At 60.7% G+C, this 21,708-nt stretch overlaps 1 protein-coding gene across 1 annotated transcript in view; it reads right to left on the reverse strand.

Annotated features, from left to right (window-relative positions):
• The window catches only part of LOC140403014 (OTU domain-containing protein 7B-like), a 185,927-nt gene that overhangs the window by 40,829 nt on the left and 123,390 nt on the right, over window positions 1-21,708 (reverse strand). Inside the window, 4 exon segments of the mRNA XM_072490668.1 lie at window positions 537-664; window positions 8,519-8,554; window positions 10,107-10,219; window positions 10,373-10,500. Coding sequence (XP_072346769.1) covers window positions 537-664; window positions 8,519-8,554; window positions 10,107-10,219; window positions 10,373-10,500 — 405 coding nt within the window.

The following is a 21,708-nucleotide window of genomic DNA, read 5'->3' on the forward strand; positions in this document are numbered from 1 at the left end:
TACCTGTCCTGGGATTGTTTGATGGGGACAGTGTAGAGGGAGCTTTACTCTGTATCTAACCCCGTGCTGTACCTGTCCTGGGAGTGTTTGATGGGGACAGTGTAGTGGGAGCTTTACTCTGTATCTAACCCCGTGCTGTACCTGTCCTGGGAGTGTTTGATGGGGACAGTGTAGTGGGAGCTTTACTCTGTATCTAACCCCGTGCTGTACCTGTCCTGGGATTGTTTAATGGGGACAGTGTAGAGGCAGCTTTACTCTGTATCTAACCCCGTGCTGTACCTGCCCTGGGAGTGTTTGATGGGGACAGTGTAGAGGGAGCTTTAATCTGTATCTAACCCCGTGCTGTACCTGTCCTGGGAGTGTTTGATGGGGACAGTGTAGAGGGAGCTTTACTCTGTATCTAACCCTGTGCTGTACCTGTCCTGGGAGTGTTTCACGGGGACAGGGTAGAGCTGGGGGAAAGAGAGGGAGCTTTTCTCTGACTGTCCTGTGCTTCAGATTTGCTGTTTTCCAGCGGTGGTATATTCACGGCTCACCTTCTCCGCCCGAGTCCCGGAGCATGGTGTCGGCTACAACCACAATGGGCCTTCGCAGCACATGAGCCAGGACAAAGACGTGGAACTCCTCCAAACTCTCGTACACCGGTTCCTCCGAACTGTCCACACTGTAACAGATAATCCTCACATTAACACAGACAGATCGACCCGTCACCCTGCCCACCCCTCACCCCCCCCACCCCACACTGCCCCCCCACCCCACTGCACCACCCCCTACCCCACACTGCCCTCCACCCCACACTGCCCCCCCACCCCACACTGCCCCCCACCCCACACTGCCCCTCCACCCCACACTGCCCCACCCCCCACACTGCCCCCCACCCCACACTGCCCTCCACCCCACACTGCCCCCCCCACACCACGCTGCCCCACCCCCCACACTGCCCCCCACCCCACACTGCCCTCCACCCCACACTGCCCCCCCCACACCACGCTGCCCCACCCCCCACACTGCCCCCCACCCCACACTGCCCCCCACCCCACACTGCCCTCCACCCCACACTGCCCCCCCCACACCACGCTGCCCCACCCCCCACACTGCCCCCCCACCCCACACTGCCCCCCACCCCACACTGCCCTCCACCCCACACTGCCCCCCCCACACCACACTGCCCTCCACCCCACACTGCCACCACCACCCCACACTGCCCCACCCCCACCCACACTGCCCTCCACCCCACACTGCCCCCCCACCCCACACTGCACCACCCCCCCACCCCACACTGCCCTCCACCCCACACTGCCCCCCCACCCCACACTGCCCCACCCCCCCACCCCACACTGCCCTCCACCCCACACTGCCCCCCCCCACACCACGCTGCCCCACCCCCCACACTGCCCCCCACCCCACACTGCCCCCCACCCCACACTGCCCCCCACCCCACACTGCCCTCCACCCCACACTGCCCCCCCCACACCACGCTGCCCCCCCACCCCACACTGCCCTCCACCCCACACTGCCCCACCCCCCACACCACGCTGCCCCACCCCCCACGCTGCCCCCCACCCCACACTGCCCTCCACCCCACACTGCCCTCCACCCCACACTGCCCCCCCCCACACCACGCTGCCCCACCCCCCACACTGCCCCCCCACCCCACACTGCCCCACCCCCCACACTGCCCCCCCCACACCCACGCTGCCCCACCCCCCACGCTGCCCACCCCCCACACTGCCCCCCACCCCACACTGCCCCCCCACCCCACACTGCCCCCCCCCACCCCACACTGCCCTCCACCCCACACTGCCCCACCACCCCACACTGCCCCACCACCCCACACTGCCCCCACCCCCCACCCCACACTGCCCTCCACCCCACACTGCCCCCCCACCCCCACACTGCCCCACCCCCCACCCCACACAGCCCTCCACCCCACACTGCCCCCCCACCCCACACTGCCCCACCCCCCCACCCCACACTGCCCTCCACCCCACACTGCCCCCCCCACACCACGCTGCCCCACCCCCCACTGCCCCCCACACCACGCTGCCCCACCCCCCACACTGCCCCCCACCCCACACTGCCCCCCCACCCCACACTGCCCCACCCCCCACCCCACACTGCCCCTCCACCCCACACTGCCCCCCCACCCCACACTGCCCCACCCCCCACCCCACACTGCCCTCCACCCACACTGCCCCCCCCACACCACGCTGCCCCCCACCCCACACTGCCCCTCCACCCCACACTGCCCCCCCCACCCCACACTGCCCCACCCCCCACACTGCCCCCCACCCCACACTGCCCTCCACCCCACACTGCCCCCACCCCCCACTGCCCTCCACCCCACACTGCCCCCCCCACACCACGCTGCCCCCCCACCCCACACTGCCCTCCACCCCACACTGCCCCCCCCACACCACGCTGCCCTCCACCCCACACTGCCCCCCACCCCACACTGCCCCACCCCCCACTGCCCTCCACCCCACACTGCCCCACCCCCCACACCACGCTGCCCCACCCCCCACGCTGCCCACCCACCCACACTGCCCTCCACCCCACTGCCCCCCCCCCTCCCCCCCCCCCCCACACTGCCCCTCCCCCCCCACGCCCGCCCCTGCCCCCCCCCCCCCCCCCCCCCCCCCCCCCACTGCCCCGCCCCCGGCCCGCCCCCGCCCCCCTGCCCCCCCCCACCGCCTCGCCCCCTGCCCCCCCCGCCCCCGCCCCCCCCGCCCCCCCCCCCCCCCCCCGCCTGCCCCCCCCCCCCCACCCTGCCCCCCCCCCCCCCCACGCTGCCCCCCCACCCCACACTGCCCTCCACCCCACACTGCCCCCACCCCCCACACCACGCTGCCCCACCCCCACACTGCCCCCCACCCCACACTGCCCTCCACCCCACACTGCCCCTCCCACCCCACACTGCCCCCCCCACACCACGCTGCCCCCACCCCCCCACACCTGCCCCCCCACCCCACACTGCCCCCCACCCCACACTGCCCTCCACCCCCACACTGCCCCCCCCACACCACACTGCCCTCCACCCCACACTGCCCCACCACCCCACACTGCCCCACCCCCCACTGCCCTCCACCCCCACACTGCCCCCCCACCCCACACTGCCCCACCCCCCCACCCCACACTGCCCTCCACCCCACACTGCCCCCCCACCCCACACTGCCCCACCCCCCACTGCCCCCCACCCCACACTGCCCCCCACCCCACACTGCCCCTCCACCCCACACTGCCCCCCCCACACCACGCTGCCCCCCACCCCACACTGCCCTCCACCCCACACTGCCCCCCCACCCCACACTGCCCCACCCCCCACACTGCCCCCCACCCCCACATGCCCTCCACCCCACACTGCCCCACCCCCCACTGCCCTCCACCCCACACTGCCCCCCCCACACCACGCTGCCCCCACCCCACACTGCCCTCCACCCCACACCTGCCCCCCCACACCACGCTGCCCTCCACCCCACACTGCCCCCCACCCCACACTGCCCCACCCCCCACTGCCCTCCACCCCACACTGCCCCACCCCCCACACCACGCTGCCCCCACCCCCCCACGCTGCCCCCCACCCCACACTGCCCTCCACCCCACACTGCCCTCCACCCCCACACTGCCCCCCCCCACACCACGCTGCCCCCCCACCCCACACTGCCCTCCACCCCACACTGCCCCACCCCCCACACCACGCTGCCCCACCCCCCACGCTGCCCCCCACCCCACACTGCCCTCCACCCCACACTGCCCTCCACCCCACACTGCCCCTCCACCCCACTGCCCCCCCCACACCACGCTGCCCCACCCCCCACACTGCCCCCCCACCCCACACTGCCCCCACCCCCCACACTGCCCCCCCCACACCACGCTGCCCCACCCCCCACACCACGCTGCCCCACCCCCCCACGCTGCCCCCCCACCCCACACTGCCCCCCCACCCCACACTGCCCTCCACCCCACACTGCCCTCCACCCCACACTGCCCCCACCCCACACCCCACCGCTGCCCCCCCCACCCCACACTGCCCTCCACCCCACACTGCCCCCCCCCCACCCCACACTGCCCCACCCCCCCACACCTGCCCCCCCCACACCACGCTGCCCCACCCCCCACACTGCCCCTCCACCCCACACTGCCCCACCCCCCACACTGCCCCCCACCCCACACTGCCCCACCCCCACACTGCCCCACCCCCCACACTGCCCCCCACCCCACACTGCCCCCCACCCCCACACTGCCCTCCACCCCACATTGCCCCCCCACACCACGCTGCCCCTCCACCCCACACTGCCCTCCACCCCACACTGCCCCCCAACACCACACTGCCCCACCCCCCACACTGCCCCCCACCCTACACTGCCCCACCCCCCACACTGCCCCCCACCCCACACTGCCCTCCACCCCCACACTGCCCCCCCACACCACACTGCCCCACCCCCCACACTGCCCCCCCACCCCACACTGCCCTCCACCCCACACTGCCCCCCCACACCACGCTGCCCCACCCCCCACACTGCCCCCCACACCACACTGCCCCACCCCACACTGCCCCACCCCCCACACTGCCCCCCACCCCACACTGCCCCCACCCCCCACACTGCCCCCCACCCCCACGCTGCCCCACCCCCCACACCACGCTGCCCCACCCCCCACACTGCCCCCCACCCCACGCTGCCCACCCCCCACACCACGCTGCCCCACCCCCCACACTGCCCCCCACCCCACACTGCCCCCACCCCCCACACTGCCCCCCACCCCACACCACGATGCCCCACCCCCCCACACTGCCCCCCACACCACGCTGCCACACCCCCCACACTGCCCCCCACCCCACACTGCCCCCCCCACACCACGCTGCCCCACCCCACACCACGCTGCCCCACCCCCCACGCTGCCCCACCCCCGCCCCCCCCACCCCACTGTACCACCCCCACCCCACACTGCCCTCCACCCCACACTGCCCCCCAACCCCACACTGCCCCCCACCCCCACACTGCCCCCCCACCCCACACTGCCCCCCCACCCACACTGCCCCCCACCCCACACTGCCCTCCACCCCACACTGCCCCCCCCACACCACGCTGCCCCCCCACCCCACACTGCCCTCCACCCCACACTGCCCCACCCCCCACACCACGCTGCCCCACCCCCACGCTGCCCCCCACCCCACACTGCCCTCCACCCCACACTGCCCTCCACCCCACACTGCCCCCCCCACACCACGCTGCCCCACCCCCCACACTGCCCCCCCACCCCACACTGCCCCACCCCCCACACTGCCCCCCCCACACCACGCTGCCCCACCCCCACGCTGCCCCACCCCCCACACTGCCCCCCACCCCACACTGCCCCCCACCCCACACTGCCCCCCCCACCCCCACACTGCCCTCCACCCCACACTGCCCCACCACCCCACACTGCCCCACCACCCCACACTGCCCCACCCCCCACCCCACACTGCCCTCCACCCCACACTGCCCCCCCACCCCACACTGCCCCACCCCCCACCCCACACAGCCCTCCACCCCCACACTGCCCCCCCACCCCACACTGCCCCACCCCCCACCCCACACTGCCCTCCACCCCACACTGCCCCCCCACACCACGCTGCCCCACCCCCCACTGCCCCCCACACCACGCTGCCCCACCCCCCACACTGCCCCCCACCCCACACTGCCCCCCCACCCCACACTGCCCCACCCCCCACCCCACACTGCCTCCACCCCACACTGCCCCCCCCACCCCACACTGCCCCACCCCCCACCCCACACTGCCTCCACCCCACACTGCCCCCCCACACCACGCTGCCCCCCACCCCACACTGCCCTCCACCCCACACTGCCCCCCCCACCCCACACTGCCCCACCCCCCACACTGCCCCCCACCCCACACTGCCCTCCACCCCACACTGCCCCCACCCCCCACTGCCCTCCACCCCACACTGCCCCCCCCACACCACGCTGCCCCCCACCCCACACTGCCCTCCACCCCACACTGCCCCCCCCCACACCACGCTGCCCTCCACCCCACACTGCCCCCCACCCCACACTGCCCCCACCCCCCACTGCCCTCCACCCCACACTGCCCCACCCCCACACCACGCTGCCCCACCCCCCACGCTGCCCCCCACCCCCACTGCCCTCCACCCCACACTGCCCTCCACCCCACACTGCCCCCCCCACACCACGCTGCCCCCCCACCCCACACTGCCCTCCACCCCACACTGCCCCACCCCCCACACCACGCTGCCCCACCCCCACACTGCCCCCCACCCCACACTGCCCTCCACCCCCACACTGCCCTCCACCCCACACTGCCCCCCCCCACACCACGCTGCCCCACCCCCCACACTGCCCCCCCACCCCACACTGCCCCCCACCCCACACTGCCCTCCACCCCACACTGCCCCCCCCACACCACACTGCCCTCCACCCCACACTGCCCCACCACCCCACACTGCCCCACCCCCCACTGCCCTCCACCCCACACTGCCCCCCACCCCACACTGCCCCACCCCCCACCCCACACTGCCCTCCACCCCAACACTGCCCCCCCACCCCACACTGCCCACCCCCCACTGCCCCCCCACCCCACACTGCCCCCACCCCACACTGCCCTCCACCCCACACTGCCCCCCCCCACACCACGCTGCCCCCCACCCCACACTGCCCTCCACCCCACACTGCCCCCCCCACCCCACACTGCCCCACCCCCCACACTGCCCCCCACCCCACACTGCCCTCCACCCCACACTGCCCCACCCCCACTGCCCTCCACCCCACACTGCCCCCCCCACACACGCTGCCCCCACCCCACACTGCCCTCCACCCCACACTGCCCCCCCCACACCACGCTGCCCTCCACCCCACACTGCCCCCCACCCCACACTGCCCCACCCCCCACTGCCCTCCACCCCACACTGCCCCACCCCCCCACACCACGCTGCCCCACCCCCCACGCTGCCCCCCCACCCCACACTGCCCTCCACCCCACACTGCCCTCCACCCCACACTGCCCCCCCCACACCACGCTGCCCCCCCACCCCACACTGCCCTCCACCCCACACTGCCCCACCCCCCACACCACGCTGCCCCACCCCCCACGCTGCCCCCCACCCCACACTGCCCTCCACCCCACACTGCCCTCCACCCCACACTGCCCTCCACCCCACTGCCCCCCCCACACCACGCTGCCCCACCCCCCACACTGCCCCCCCACCCCACACTGCCCCACCCCCCACACTGCCCCCCCCACACCACGCTGCCCCCACCCCCCACACCACGCTGCCCCACCCCCCACGCTGCCCCCACCCCACACTGCCCCCCACCCCACACTGCCCTCCACCCCACACTGCCCTCCACCCCACACTGCCCCCCCCACACCACGCTGCCCCCCCACCCCACACTGCCCTCCACCCCACACTGCCCCCCCCCACCCCACACTGCCCCACCCCCCACACTGCCCCCCCCACACCACGCTGCCCCACCCCCACACTGCCCCTCCACCCCACACTGCCCCACCCCCCCACACTGCCCCCCACCCCACACTGCCCCACCCCCCACACTGCCCCACCCCCCACACTGCCCCCCACCCCACACTGCCCCCCACCCCACACTGCCCTCCACCCCACATTGCCCCCCCACACCACGCTGCCCCTCCACCCCACACTGCCCTCCACCCCACACTGCCCCCCCACACCACACTGCCCCCACCCCCCACACTGCCCCCCACCCTACACTGCCCCACCCCCCACACTGCCCCCCACCCCACACTGCCCTCCACCCCACACTGCCCCCCCACACCACACTGCCCCACCCCCCACACTGCCCCCCACCCCACACTGCCCTCCACCCCACACTGCCCCCCCCACACACGCTGCCCCACCCCCCACACTGCCCCCCACACCACACTGCCCCACCCCACACTGCCCACCCCCCACACTGCCCCCACCCCACACTGCCCCACCCCCCACACTGCCCCCCACCCCACGCTGCCCCACCCCCCACACCACGCTGCCCCACCCCCACACTGCCCCCCACCCCACGCTGCCCCACCCCCACACCACGCTGCCCACCCCCCACACTGCCCCCCACCCCACACTGCCCACCCCCCACACTGCCCCCCACCCCACACCACGATGCCCCACCCCCCACACTGCCCCCCACACCACGCTGCCACACCCCCCACACTGCCCCCACCCCACACTGCCCCCCCCACCACCACGCTGCCCCACCCCCACACCACGCTGCCCCACCCCCCACGCTGCCCCCACCCCGCCCCCCCACCCCACTGTACCACCCCCCACCCCACACTGCCCTCCACCCCACACTGCCCCCCAACCCCACACTGCCCCCCACCCCACACTGCCCCCCACCCCACACTGCCCCCCCACCCCACACTGCCCCCCACCCCACACTGCCCCTCACCCCACACTGCCCCCCCCACCCCACACTGCCCCCCCCACCCCACACTGCCCCCCAACCCCACACTGCCCCCCCCCCACGTCACTTGCCTGTTGAGCGCAGGGAACGTTGATGTTGCCAGTCTCCTAAAAAATAAAAAATAGAATAGATTCAAACCACCCGACTCATCCCAACCCCATCCCCCCCCTCGCCCCCTCCTCCGCCCCTCCTTTTCCCCTCTCCCTCCCCCTCCCTCTCTCTCCCTCCCCCTCCCTCTCTCTCCTCCCCCTCCCTCTCTCTCCCTCCCCCTCCCTCTCTCTCCCTCCCCCTCCCTCTCTCTCCCTCCCCCTCCCTCTCTCTCCTCCCCCTCCCTCTCTCTCCCACCCCCACCCTCTCACTCCCTCCCCTCCCTCTCTCTCCCTCCCCCTCCCTCACTCTCTCTCCCTCCCCCTCCCCCTCCCTCCCTCCCCCTCCCTCCTCTCTCTCCCCCTCCCTCTCTCTCTCTCCCTCCCCCTCTCTCTCCCTCCCCCCTCTCTCTCTCTCCCCCTCTCTCTCTCTCCCCCACTCTCTCTCTCCCCCTCTCTCTCTCTCCCCCCCTCTCTCTCTCCCCCTCTCTCTCTCCCCCTCTCTCTCCCCCTCTCTCTCCCCCTCTCTCTCCCCCTCTCTCTCCCCCTCTCCTCTCCCCCTCTCTCTCCCCCCTCTCTCCCTCACTCTCTCGCTCCCCCTCCCCTCTCTCTCTCTCCCTCACCCTCCCCTCTCTCTCCCTCACCCTCCCCTCTCTCTCCCTCACCCTCCTCTCTCTCTCCCTCACCTTCCTCTCTCTCTCCCTCACCCTCCTCTCTCTCTCCCTCACCCTCCCTCTCTCTCCCTCACCCTCCCCTCTCTCCCTCACCCTCCTCTCTCTCCCTCACCCTCCCCTCTCTCCCTCACCCTCCCCTCTCTCTCCCTCCCCTCTCCCTCTCTCCCCCTCCCCCCTTCCCCCTCCCCTCTCCCCCTCCCCTCTCTCCCCCTCCCCTCTCTCTCCCTCACCCTCCCCTCTCTCTCCCTCACCCTCCCCTCTCTCCCTCACTCTCCCCCTCTCTCCTCACCCTCCCCCTCACCCTCCCCCCTCTCTCCCTCCCCCCTCTCTCCCTCACCCCTCCTCCCTCACCCCTCTCTCCCTCACCCTCTCTCCCTCACCCCTCTCTCCCTCACCCCTCTCTCCTCACCCTCCCCTCTCTCTCCCTCACCCTCCCCTCTCTCCCTCATCCTCCCCTCTCTCTCCCTCCCCCTCCCCCTCTCTCTCCCTCCCCCTCCCCCTCTCTCCCTCACCCTCCCCCCTCTCTCCCTCACCCTCCCCTCTCTCTCCCTCACCCCTCCCCTCTCTCCCTCACCCTCCCCTCACCCTCCCCTCTCTCCCTCACCCTCTCTCCCTCACCCTCCCCTCTCTCCCTCACCCTCCCCTCTCTCCCTCGCCCTCCCCTCTCTCCCTCACCCTCCCCTCTCTCCCTCACCCTCCCCTCTCTCCCTCACCCCTCTCTCCCTCACCCTCCCCTCTCTCCCTCACCCTCCCCCTCTCTCCCTCTCCCTCTCCCTCCCCCTCCCTCCCCTCCCCTCCCCTCTTGCTCCCTCACCCTCCCCTCTCGCTCCCTCACCCTCCCCTCTTGCTCCCTCACCCTCCCCTCTCACTCCCTCACCCTCCCCTCCCTCTCTCACCACCCTCCACAGCCGCTTCCGTTGTTTCCGTAATGAATGCGAGGTTCACTGGATGCCAGTTTTATTAACTCGTTCCATTCCTTCTGCCATTCCTCCTCCGTGTAAACCAGGCCAGACTGAAAGGAGAGAGATCAGTGAAGCAGTCAGCAGCACTTCGCTAACCACAGCCCCGGCAACACAACCACCAGGAGCTGGAGACGTCGACAGACTCGAGGCAGAGATGTGGGAAAGGGGGAGGAAAGATTTGGAAGGTTCAGTGGGTCATTTACCTCCTTATTCTGTTGTGTTTGCTGCCACCTCCATCTCCTTTTCAAAGCCTCCTTCTCCGTTCCTTTGTCCATCATCGCATAAAGAGCCTTTCGTAACATCAGGTCCCGATCATGGAAACCCCACATCCCTGTGTACAAATCACAGCACAATAAAGCACCAGCTCATCGAGGTACTCGGGCCGGCTGGAGTCTGATCGAGATGTTGGAGTGATGATTACAGGCTGGAGACTGATCGAGATGTTGGGGTGAGGATTACAGACTGGAGTCCGATCGAGATGTTGGAGTGAGGATTACAGGCTGGAGTCTGATCGAGATGTTGGGGTGAGGATTACAGACTGGAGACTGATCGAGATGTTGGGGTGAGGATTACAGACTGGAGACTGATCGAGATGTTGGGGTGAGGATTACAGACTGGAGTCTGATCGAGATGTTGGGGTGAGGATTACAGACTGGAGACTGATCGAGGTGTTGGGGTGAGGATTACAGACTCGAGACTGATCGAGATGTTGGGGTGAGGATTACAGACTGGAGACCGATCGAGATGTTGGGGTGAGGATTACAGACTGGAGTCTGATCGAGATGTTGGGGTGAGGATTACAGACTCGAGACTGATCGAGATGTTGGGGTGAGGGTTACAGACTGGAGTCTGATCGAGATGTTGGGGTGAGGATTACAGACTGGAGTCTGATCGAGATGTTGGAGTGAGGATTACAGACTGGAGTCCGATCGAGATGTTGGGGTGAGGATTACAGACAGGAGTCCGATCGAGATGTTGGAGTGAGGATTACAGGCTGGAGACTGATCGAGATGTTGGAGTGAGGATTACAGACTGGAGACTGATCGAGATGTTGGAGTGAGGATTACAGACTGGAGTCTGATCGAGATGTTGGGGTGAGGATTACAGGCTGGAGTCTGATCGAGATGTTGGAGTGAGGATTACAGACTGGAGTCTGATCGAGATGTTGGAGTGAGGATTACAGACTGGAGTCTGATCGAGATGTTGGGGTGAGGATTACAGACTGGAGACTGATCGAGATGTTGGAGTGAGGGTTACAGACTGGAGACTGATCGAGATGTTGGGGTGAGGATTACAGACTGGAGACTGATCGAGATGTTGGAGTGAGGATTACAGACTGGAGACTGATCGAGATGTTGGGGTGAGGATTACAGGCTGGAGTCTGATCGAGATGTTGGGGTGAGGATTACAGGCTGGAGACTGATCGAGATGTTGGGGTGAGGATTACAGGCTGGAGACTGATTGAGATGTTGGAGTGAGGGTTACAGACTGGAGACTGATCGAGATGTTGGAGTGAGGATTACAGGCTGGAGTCTGATCGAGATGTTGGAGTGAGGATTACTGGCTGGAGTCTGATCGAGATGTTGGGGTGAGGATTACAGGCTGGAGTCCGATCGAGATGTTGGGGTGAGGATTACAGACTGGAGTCCGATCGAGATGTTGGGGTGAGGATTACAGACTGGAGTCCGATCGAGATGTTGGAGTGAGGATTACAGACTGGAGTCTGATCGAGATGTTGGGGTGAGGATTACAGGCTGGAGTCTGATCGAGGTGTTGGAGTGAGGATTACAGACTGGAGTCTGATCGAGATGTTGGAGTGAGGATTACAGACTGGAGACTGATCGAGATGTTGGAGTGAGGATTACAGACTGGAGACTGATCGAGGTGTTGGAGTGAGGATTACAGGCTGGAGACTGATCGAGATGTTGGAGTGAGGATTACAGGCTGGAGTCTGATCGAGATGTTGGAGTGAGGATTACAGGCTGGAGACTGATCGAGATGTTGGAGTGAGGATTACAGGCTGGAGACTGATCGAGATGTTGGAGTGAGGATTACAGGCTGGAGTCTGATCGAGGTGTTGGGGTGAGGATTACAGGCTGGAGACTGATCGAGATGTTGGGGTGAGGATTACAGACTGGAGACTGATTGAGATGTTGGGGTGAGGATTACAGGCTGGAGACTGATCGAGGTGTTGGGGTGAGGATTACAGACTGGAGTCTGATCGAGATGTTGGGGTGAGGATTACAGACTGGAGACTGATTGAGATGTTGGGGTGAGGATTACAGGCTGGAGACTGATCGAGGTGTTGGGGTGAGGATTACAGACTGGAGTCTGATCGAGATGTTGGAGTGAGGATTACAGGCTGGAGTCTGATCGAGATGTTGGGGTGAGGATTACAGACTGGAGACTGATCGAGATGTTCGGGTGAGGATTACAGACTGGAGACTGATCGAGATGTTGGAGTGAGGATTACAGATTGGAGACTGATCGAGATGTTGGAGTGAGGATTACAGGCTGGAGACTGATCGAGATGTTGGGGTGAGGATTACAGACTGGAGTCCGATCGAGATGTTGGAGTGAGGATTACAGGCTGGAGTCTGATCGAGATGTTGGGGTGAGGATTACAGACTGGAGACTGATCGAGATGTTGGGGTGAGGATTACAGACTGGAGACTGATCGAGATGTTGGGGTGAGGATTACAGACTGGAGTCTGATCGAGATGTTGGGGTGAGGATTACAGACTGGAGACTGATCGAGGTGTTGGGGTGAGGATTACAGACTCGAGACTGATCGAGATGTTGGGGTGAGGATTACAGACTGGAGACCGATCGAGATGTTGGGGTGAGGATTACAGACTGGAGTCTGATCGAGATGTTGGGGTGAGGATTACAGACTCGAGACTGATCGAGATGTTGGGGTGAGGGTTACAGACTGGAGTCTGATCGAGATGTTGGGGTGAGGATTACAGACTGGAGTCTGATCGAGATGTTGGAGTGAGGATTACAGACTGGAGTCCGATCGAGATGTTGGGGTGAGGATTACAGACAGGAGTCCGATCGAGATGTTGGAGTGAGGATTACAGGCTGGAGACTGATCGAGATGTTGGAGTGAGGATTACAGACTGGAGACTGATCGAGATGTTGGAGTGAGGATTACAGACTGGAGTCTGATCGAGATGTTGGGGTGAGGATTACAGGCTGGAGTCTGATCGAGATGTTGGAGTGAGGATTACAGACTGGAGTCTGATCGAGATGTTGGAGTGAGGATTACAGACTGGAGTCTGATCGAGATGTTGGGGTGAGGATTACAGACTGGAGACTGATCGAGATGTTGGAGTGAGGGTTACAGACTGGAGACTGATCGAGATGTTGGGGTGAGGATTACAGACTGGAGACTGATCGAGATGTTGGAGTGAGGATTACAGACTGGAGACTGATCGAGATGTTGGGGTGAGGATTACAGGCTGGAGTCTGATCGAGATGTTGGGGTGAGGATTACAGGCTGGAGACTGATCGAGATGTTGGGGTGAGGATTACAGGCTGGAGACTGATTGAGATGTTGGAGTGAGGGTTACAGACTGGAGACTGATCGAGATGTTGGAGTGAGGATTACAGGCTGGAGTCTGATCGAGATGTTGGAGTGAGGATTACTGGCTGGAGTCTGATCGAGATGTTGGGGTGAGGATTACAGGCTGGAGTCCGATCGAGATGTTGGGGTGAGGATTACAGACTGGAGTCCGATCGAGATGTTGGGGTGAGGATTACAGACTGGAGTCCGATCGAGATGTTGGAGTGAGGATTACAGACTGGAGTCTGATCGAGATGTTGGGGTGAGGATTACAGGCTGGAGTCTGATCGAGGTGTTGGAGTGAGGATTACAGACTGGAGTCTGATCGAGATGTTGGAGTGAGGATTACAGACTGGAGACTGATCGAGATGTTGGAGTGAGGATTACAGACTGGAGACTGATCGAGGTGTTGGAGTGAGGATTACAGGCTGGAGACTGATCGAGATGTTGGAGTGAGGATTACAGGCTGGAGTCTGATCGAGATGTTGGAGTGAGGATTACAGGCTGGAGACTGATCGAGATGTTGGAGTGAGGATTACAGGCTGGAGACTGATCGAGATGTTGGAGTGAGGATTACAGGCTGGAGTCTGATCGAGGTGTTGGGGTGAGGATTACAGGCTGGAGACTGATCGAGATGTTGGGGTGAGGATTACAGACTGGAGACTGATTGAGATGTTGGGGTGAGGATTACAGGCTGGAGACTGATCGAGGTGTTGGGGTGAGGATTACAGACTGGAGTCTGATCGAGATGTTGGGGTGAGGATTACAGACTGGAGACTGATTGAGATGTTGGGGTGAGGATTACAGGCTGGAGACTGATCGAGGTGTTGGGGTGAGGATTACAGACTGGAGTCTGATCGAGATGTTGGAGTGAGGATTACAGGCTGGAGTCTGATCGAGATGTTGGGGTGAGGATTACAGACTGGAGACTGATCGAGATGTTCGGGTGAGGATTACAGACTGGAGACTGATCGAGATGTTGGAGTGAGGATTACAGATTGGAGACTGATCGAGATGTTGGAGTGAGGATTACAGGCTGGAGTCTGATCGAGATGTTGGAGTGAGGATTACTGGCTGGAGTCTGATCGAGATGTTGGGGTGAGGATTACAGACTGGAGTCTGATCGAGATGTTGGGGTGAGGATTACAGGCTGGAGTCTGATCGAGATGTTGGAGTGAGGATTACAGACTGGAGTCTGATCGAGATGTTGGAGTGAGGATTACAGACTGGAGTCTGATCGAGATGTTGGAGTGAGGATTACAGACTGGAGACTGATCGAGATGTTGGGGTGAGGATTACAGGCTGGAGTCTGATCGAGATGTTGGAGTGAGGATTACAGGCTGGAGACTGATCGAGATGTTGGGGTGAGGATTACAGACTGGAGTCTGATCGAGATGTTGGAGTGAGGATTACAGACTCGAGACTGATCGAGATGTTGGAGTGAGGATTACAGACTGGAGACTGATCGAGATGTTGGAGTGAGGATTACAGGCTGGAGTCTGATCGAGATGTTGGGGTTAGGATTACAGACTGGAAACTGATCGAGATGTTGGGGTGAGGATTACAGACTGGAGTCTGATCGAGATGTTGGGGTGAGGATTACAGACTGGAGTCTGATCGAGATGTTGGGGTGAGGATTACAGGCTGGAGACTGATCGAGATGTTGGGGTGAGGATTACAGACTGGAGTCTGATCGAGATGTTGGGGTGAGGATTACAGGCTGGAGACTGATCGAGATGTTGGGGTGAGGATTACAGACTGGAGACTGATCGAGATGTTGGGGTGAGGATTACAGACTGGAGTCTGATCGAGATGTTGGGGTGAGGATTACAGACTGGAGACTGATCGAGATGTTGGAGTGAGGATTACAGGCTGGAGACTGATCGAGATGTTGGGGTGAGGATTACAGGCTGGAGACTGATCGAGATGTTGGAGTGAGGATTACAGGCCGGAGACTGATCGAGATGTTGGAGTGAGGATTACAGGCTGGAGTCTGATCGAGATGTTGGAGTGAGGATTACAGACAGGAGACTGATCGAGATGTTGGGGTTAGGATTACAGATTGGAGACCGATCGAGATGTTGGAGTGAGGATTACAGACTGGAGACTGATCGAGATGTTGGAGTGAGGATTACAGACTGGAGTCTGATCGAGATGTTGGAGTGAGGATTACAGGCTGGAGACTGATCGAGATGTTGGAGTGAGGATTACAGACTGGAGTCTGATCGAGATGTTGGGGTGAGGATTACAGACTCGAGACTGATCGAGATGTTGGAGTGAGGATTACAGACTGGAGACTGATCGAGATGTTGGAGTGAGGATTACAGGCTGGAGTCTGATCGAGATGTTGGGGTTAGGATTACAGACTGGAAACTGATCGAGATGTTGGGGTGAGGATTACAGACTGGAGTCTGATCGAGATGTTGGGGTGAGGATTACAGACTGGAGTCTGATCGAGATGTTGGGGTGAGGATTACAGGCTGGAGACTGATCGAGATGTTGGGGTGAGGATTACAGACTGGAGTCTGATCGAGATGTTGGGGTGAGGATTACAGGCTGGAGACTGATCGAGATGTTGGGGTGAGGATTACAGACTGGAGACTGATCGAGATGTTGGGGTGAGGATTACAGACTGGAGTCTGATCGAGATGTTGGGGTGAGGATTACAGACTGGAGACTGATCGAGATGTTGGAGTGAGGATTACAGGCTGGAGACTGATCGAGATGTTGGGGTGAGGATTACAGGCTGGAGACTGATCGAGATGTTGGAGTGAGGATTACAGGCCGGAGACTGATCGAGATGTTGGAGTGAGGATTACAGGCTGGAGTCTGATCGAGATGTTGGAGTGAGGATTACAGACAGGAGACTGATCGAGATGTTGGGGTTAGGATTACAGATTGGAGACCGATCGAGATGTTGGAGTGAGGATTACAGACTGGAGACTGATCGAGATGTTGGAGTGAGGATTACAGACTGGAGTCTGATCGAGATGTTGGAGTGAGGATTACAGGCTGGAGACTGATCGAGATGTTGGAGTGAGGATTACAGACTGGAGTCTGATCGAGATGTTGGGGTGAGGATTACAGACTGGAGTCTGATCGAGATGTTGGGGTGAGGATTACAGACTGGAGACTGATCGAGGTGTTGGAGTGAGGATTACAGACTGGAGTCTGATCGAGATGTTGGAGTGAGGATTACAGACTGGAGACTGATCGAGATGTTGGAGTGAGGATTACAGACTGGAGACTGATCGAGAAGTTGGAGTGAGGATTACAGACTGGAGTCTGATCGAGATGTTGGGGTGAGGATTACAGACTGGAGACTGATCGAGATGTTGGAGTGAGGATTACAGGCTGGAGTCTGATCGAGATGTTGGAGTGAGGATTACAGACTGGAGTCTGATCGAGATGTTGGGGTGAGGATTACAGGCTGGAGTCTGATCGAGATGTTGGGGTGAGGATTACAGGCTGGTGTCTGATCGAGATGTTGGGGTGAGGATTACAGGCTGGAGTCTGATCGAGATGTTGGGGTGAGGATTACAGACTGGAGTCCGATCGAGATGTTGGAGTGAGGATTACAGACTGGAGTCTGATCGAGATGTTGGGGTGAGGATTACAGACTGGAGTCTGATCGAGATGTTGGAGTGAGGATTACAGGCTGGAGTCTGATCGAGATGTTGGGGTGAGGATTACAGACTGGAGTCTGATCGAGATGTTGGGGTGAGGATTACAGGCTGGAGACTGATCGAGATGTTGGGGTGAGGATTACAGACTGGAGACTGATCGAGATGTTGGGGTGAGGATTACAGGCTGGAGTCTGATCGAGGTGTTGGGGTGAGGATTACAGGCTGGAGTCTGATCGAGATGTTGGAGTGAGGATTACAGGCTGGAGTCTGATTGAGATGTTGGAGTGGGGATTACAGACTGGAGTCTGATCGAGATGTTGGGGCGAGGATTACAGACTGGAGACTGATCGAGATGTTGGAGTGAGGATTACAGACTGGAGTCTGATTGAGATGTTGGAGTGAGGATTACAGACTGGAGACCGATCGAGATGTTTGGGTGAGGATTACAGACTGGAGACTGATCGAGATGTTGGGGTGAGGATTACAGACTGGAGTCTGATCGAGATGTTGGGGTGAGGATTACAGACTGGAGACTGATCGAGGTGTTGGGGTGAGGATTACAGACTGGAGTCTGATCGAGATGTTGGGGTGAGGATTACAGACTGGAGAGTGATCGAGATGTTGGAGTGAGGATTACAGGCTGGAGTCCGATCGAGATGTTGGGGTGAGGATTACAGACTGGAGTCTGATCGAGATGTTGGGGTGAGGATTACAGACTGGAGTCTGATCGAGATGTTGGGGTGAGGATTACAGACTGGAGACCGATCGAGATGTTGGAGTGAGGATTACAGGCTGGAGACTGATCGAGGTGTTGGAGTGAGGATTACAGGCTGGAGTCTGATCGAGATGTTGGAGTGAGGATTACAGGCTGGAGTCTGATCGAGATGTTGGAGTGAGGATTACAGGCTGGAGTCTGATCGAGATGTTGGAGTGAGGATTACAGACTGGAGTCTGATCGAGATGTTGGAGTGAGGATTACAGACTGGAGTCTGATCGAGATGTTGGAGTGAGGATTACAGGCTGGAGTCTGATCGAGATGTTGGAGTGAGGATTACAGACTGGAGTCTGATCGAGATGTTGGAGTGAGGATTACAGACTGGAGTCTGATCGAGATGTTGGAGTGAGGATTACAGACTGGAGACTGATTGAGATGTTGGGGTGAGGATTACAGACTGGAGTCTGATCGAGATGTTGGAGTGAGGATTACTGGCTGGAGTCTGATTGAGATGTTGGAGTGAGGATTACAGACTGGAGACTGATTGAGATGTTGGAGTGAGGATTACTGGCTGGAGTCTGATCGAGATGTTGGAGTGAGGATTACAGACTGGAGTCTGATCGAGATGTTGGAGTGAGGATTACAGACTGGAGTCTGATCGAGATGTTGGAGTGAGGATTACAGACTGGAGACTGATTGAGATGTTGGGGTGAGGATTACAGACTGGAGTCTGATTGAGATGTTGGAGTGAGGATTACAGACTGGAGTCTGATCGAGATGTTGGGGTGAGGATTACAGACTGGAGTCTGATCGAGATGTTGGAGTGAGGATTACAGACTGGAGACTGATTGAGATGTTGGGGTGAGGATTACAGACTGGAGTCTGATTGAGATGTTGGAGTGAGGATTACAGACTGGAGACTGATTGAGATGTTGGGGTGAGGATTACAGACTGGAGTCTGATCGAGATGTTGGAGTGAGGATTACAGACTGGAGACTGATCGAGATGTTGGAGTGAGGATTACAGGCTAGAGACTGATCGAGATGTTGGAGTGAGGATTACAGGCTGGAGTCTGATCGAGATGTTGGAGTGAGGATTACAGGCTGGAGTCTGATCGAGATGTTGGAGTGAGGATTACAGGCTGGAGACTGATCGAGATGTTGGAGTGAGGATTACAGGCTGGAGTCTGATCGAGATGTTGGGGTGAGGATTACAGACTGGAGTCTGATCGAGATGTTGGAGTGAGGATTACAGACTGGAGTCTGATCGAGATGTTGGAGTGAGGATTACTGGCTGGAGACTGATTGAGATGTTGGAGTGAGGATTACAGGCTGGAGTCTGATCGAGATGTTGGGGTGAGGATTACAGACTGGAGTCTGATCGAGATGTTGGAGTGAGGATTACAGGCTGGAGACTGATCGAGATGTTGGAGTGAGGATTACAGGCTGGAGTCTGATCGAGATGTTGGAGTGAGGATTACAGACTGGAGTCTGATTGAGATGTTGGAGTGAGGATTACAGACTGGAGACCGATCGAGATGTTGGGGTGAGGATTACTGGCTGGAGACTGATCGAGATGTTGGGGTGAGGATTACAGGCTGGAGTCTGATCGAGATGTTGGAGTGAGGATTACAGGCTGGAGACCGATCGAGATGTTGGGGTGAGGATTACAGGCTGGAGTCTGATCGAGATGTTGGGGTGAGGATTACAGGCTGGAGTCTGATCGAGATGTTGGAGTGAGGATTACAGGCTGGAGTCTGATCGAGATGTTGGAGTGAGGATTACTGGCTGGAGTCTGATCGAGATGTTGGGGTGAGGATTACAGGCTGGAGTCTGATCGAGATGTTGGGGTGAGGATTACAGGCTGGAGTCCGATCGAGATGTTGGAGTGAGGATTACAGACTGGAGTCTGATTGAGATGTTGGAGTGAGGATTACAGACTGGAGTCTGATCGAGATGTTGGGGTGAGGATTACAGACTGGAGTCTGATCGAGATGTTGGGGTGAGGATTACAGGCTGGAGTCTGATCGAGATGTTGGACTGAGGATTACAGACTGGAGACTGATCGAGATGTTGGGGTGAGGATTACAGACTGGAGACTGATCGAGATGTTGGGGTGAGGATTACAGACTGGAGACTGATCGAGATGTTGGAGTGAGGATTACAGACTGGAGACTGATCGAGATGTTGGAGTGAGGATTACAGACTGGAGACCGATCGAGATGTTGGAGTGAGGATTACAGACTGGAGTCTGATGGAGATGTTGGGGTGAGGATTACAGACTGGAGACTGATCGAGATGTTGGAGTGAGGATTACAGGCTGGAGACTGATCGAGATGTTGGGGTGAGGATTACAGACTGGAGTCTGATCGAGATGTTGGAGTGAGGATTACAGACTGGAGACTGATCGAGATGTTGGAGTGAGGATTACAGGCTGGAGACTGATCGAGATGTTGGGGTGAGGATTACAGACTGGAGACTGATCGAGATGTTGGAGTGAGGATTACAGACTGGAGACTGATCGAGATGTTGGAGTGAGGATTACAGGCTGGAGACTGATCGAGATGTTGGGGTGAGGATTACAGACTGGAGTCTGATCGAGATGGTGGAGTGAGGATTACAGACTGGAGACTGATCGAGATGTTGGAGTGAGGATTACAGGCTGGAGACTGATCGAGATGTTGGGGTGAGGATTACAGACTGGAGACTGATCGAGATGTTGGAGTGAGGATTACAGACTGGAGACTGATCGAGATGTTGGAGTGAGGATTACAGGCTGGAGACTGATCGAGATGTTGGGGTGAGGATTACAGACTGGAGTCTGATCGAGATGTTGGGGTGAGGATTACAGACTGGAGTCTGATCGAGATGTTGGAGTGAGGATTACAGGCTGGAGTCTGATCGAGATGTTGGAGTGAGGATTACAGACTGGAGTCCGATCGAGATGTTGGAGTGAGGATTACAGGCTGGAGACTGATCGAGATGTTGGGGTGAGGATTACAGACTGGAGTCTGATCGAGATGTTGGAGTGAGGATTACAGGCTGGAGTCAGATCGAGATGTTGGGGTGAGGATTACAGACTGGAGTCTGATCGAGATGTTGGGGTGAGGATTACAGACTGGAGACTGATCGAGATGTTGGGGTGAGGATTACAGGCTGGAGTCCGATCGAGATGTTGGAGTGAGGATTACAGGCTGGAGTCTGATCGAGATGTTGGAGTGAGGATTACAGGCTGGAGACTGATCGAGATGTTGGGGTGAGGATTACAGACTGGAGTCTGATCGAGATGTTGGAGTGAGGATTACAGACTGGAGTCTGATTGAGATGTTGGAGTGAGGATTACAGACTGGAGTCTGATCGAGATGTTGGGGTGAGGATTACAGACTGGAGTCTGATCGAGATGTTGGAGTGAGGATTACAGGCTGGAGTCTGATCGAGATGTTGGAGTGAGGATTACAGACTGGAGTCCGATCGAGATGTTGGAGTGAGGATTACAGGCTGGAGACTGATCGAGATGTTGGGGTGAGGATTACAGACTGGAGTCTGATCGAGATGTTGGAGTGAGGATTACAGGCTGGAGTCAGATCGAGATGTTGGGGTGAGGATTACAGACTGGAGTCTGATCGAGATG

Source organism: Scyliorhinus torazame, chromosome 26 (genome assembly GCF_047496885.1).
Source record: "Scyliorhinus torazame isolate Kashiwa2021f chromosome 26, sScyTor2.1, whole genome shotgun sequence".
Lineage (NCBI taxonomy): Eukaryota > Metazoa > Chordata > Chondrichthyes > Carcharhiniformes > Scyliorhinidae > Scyliorhinus > Scyliorhinus torazame.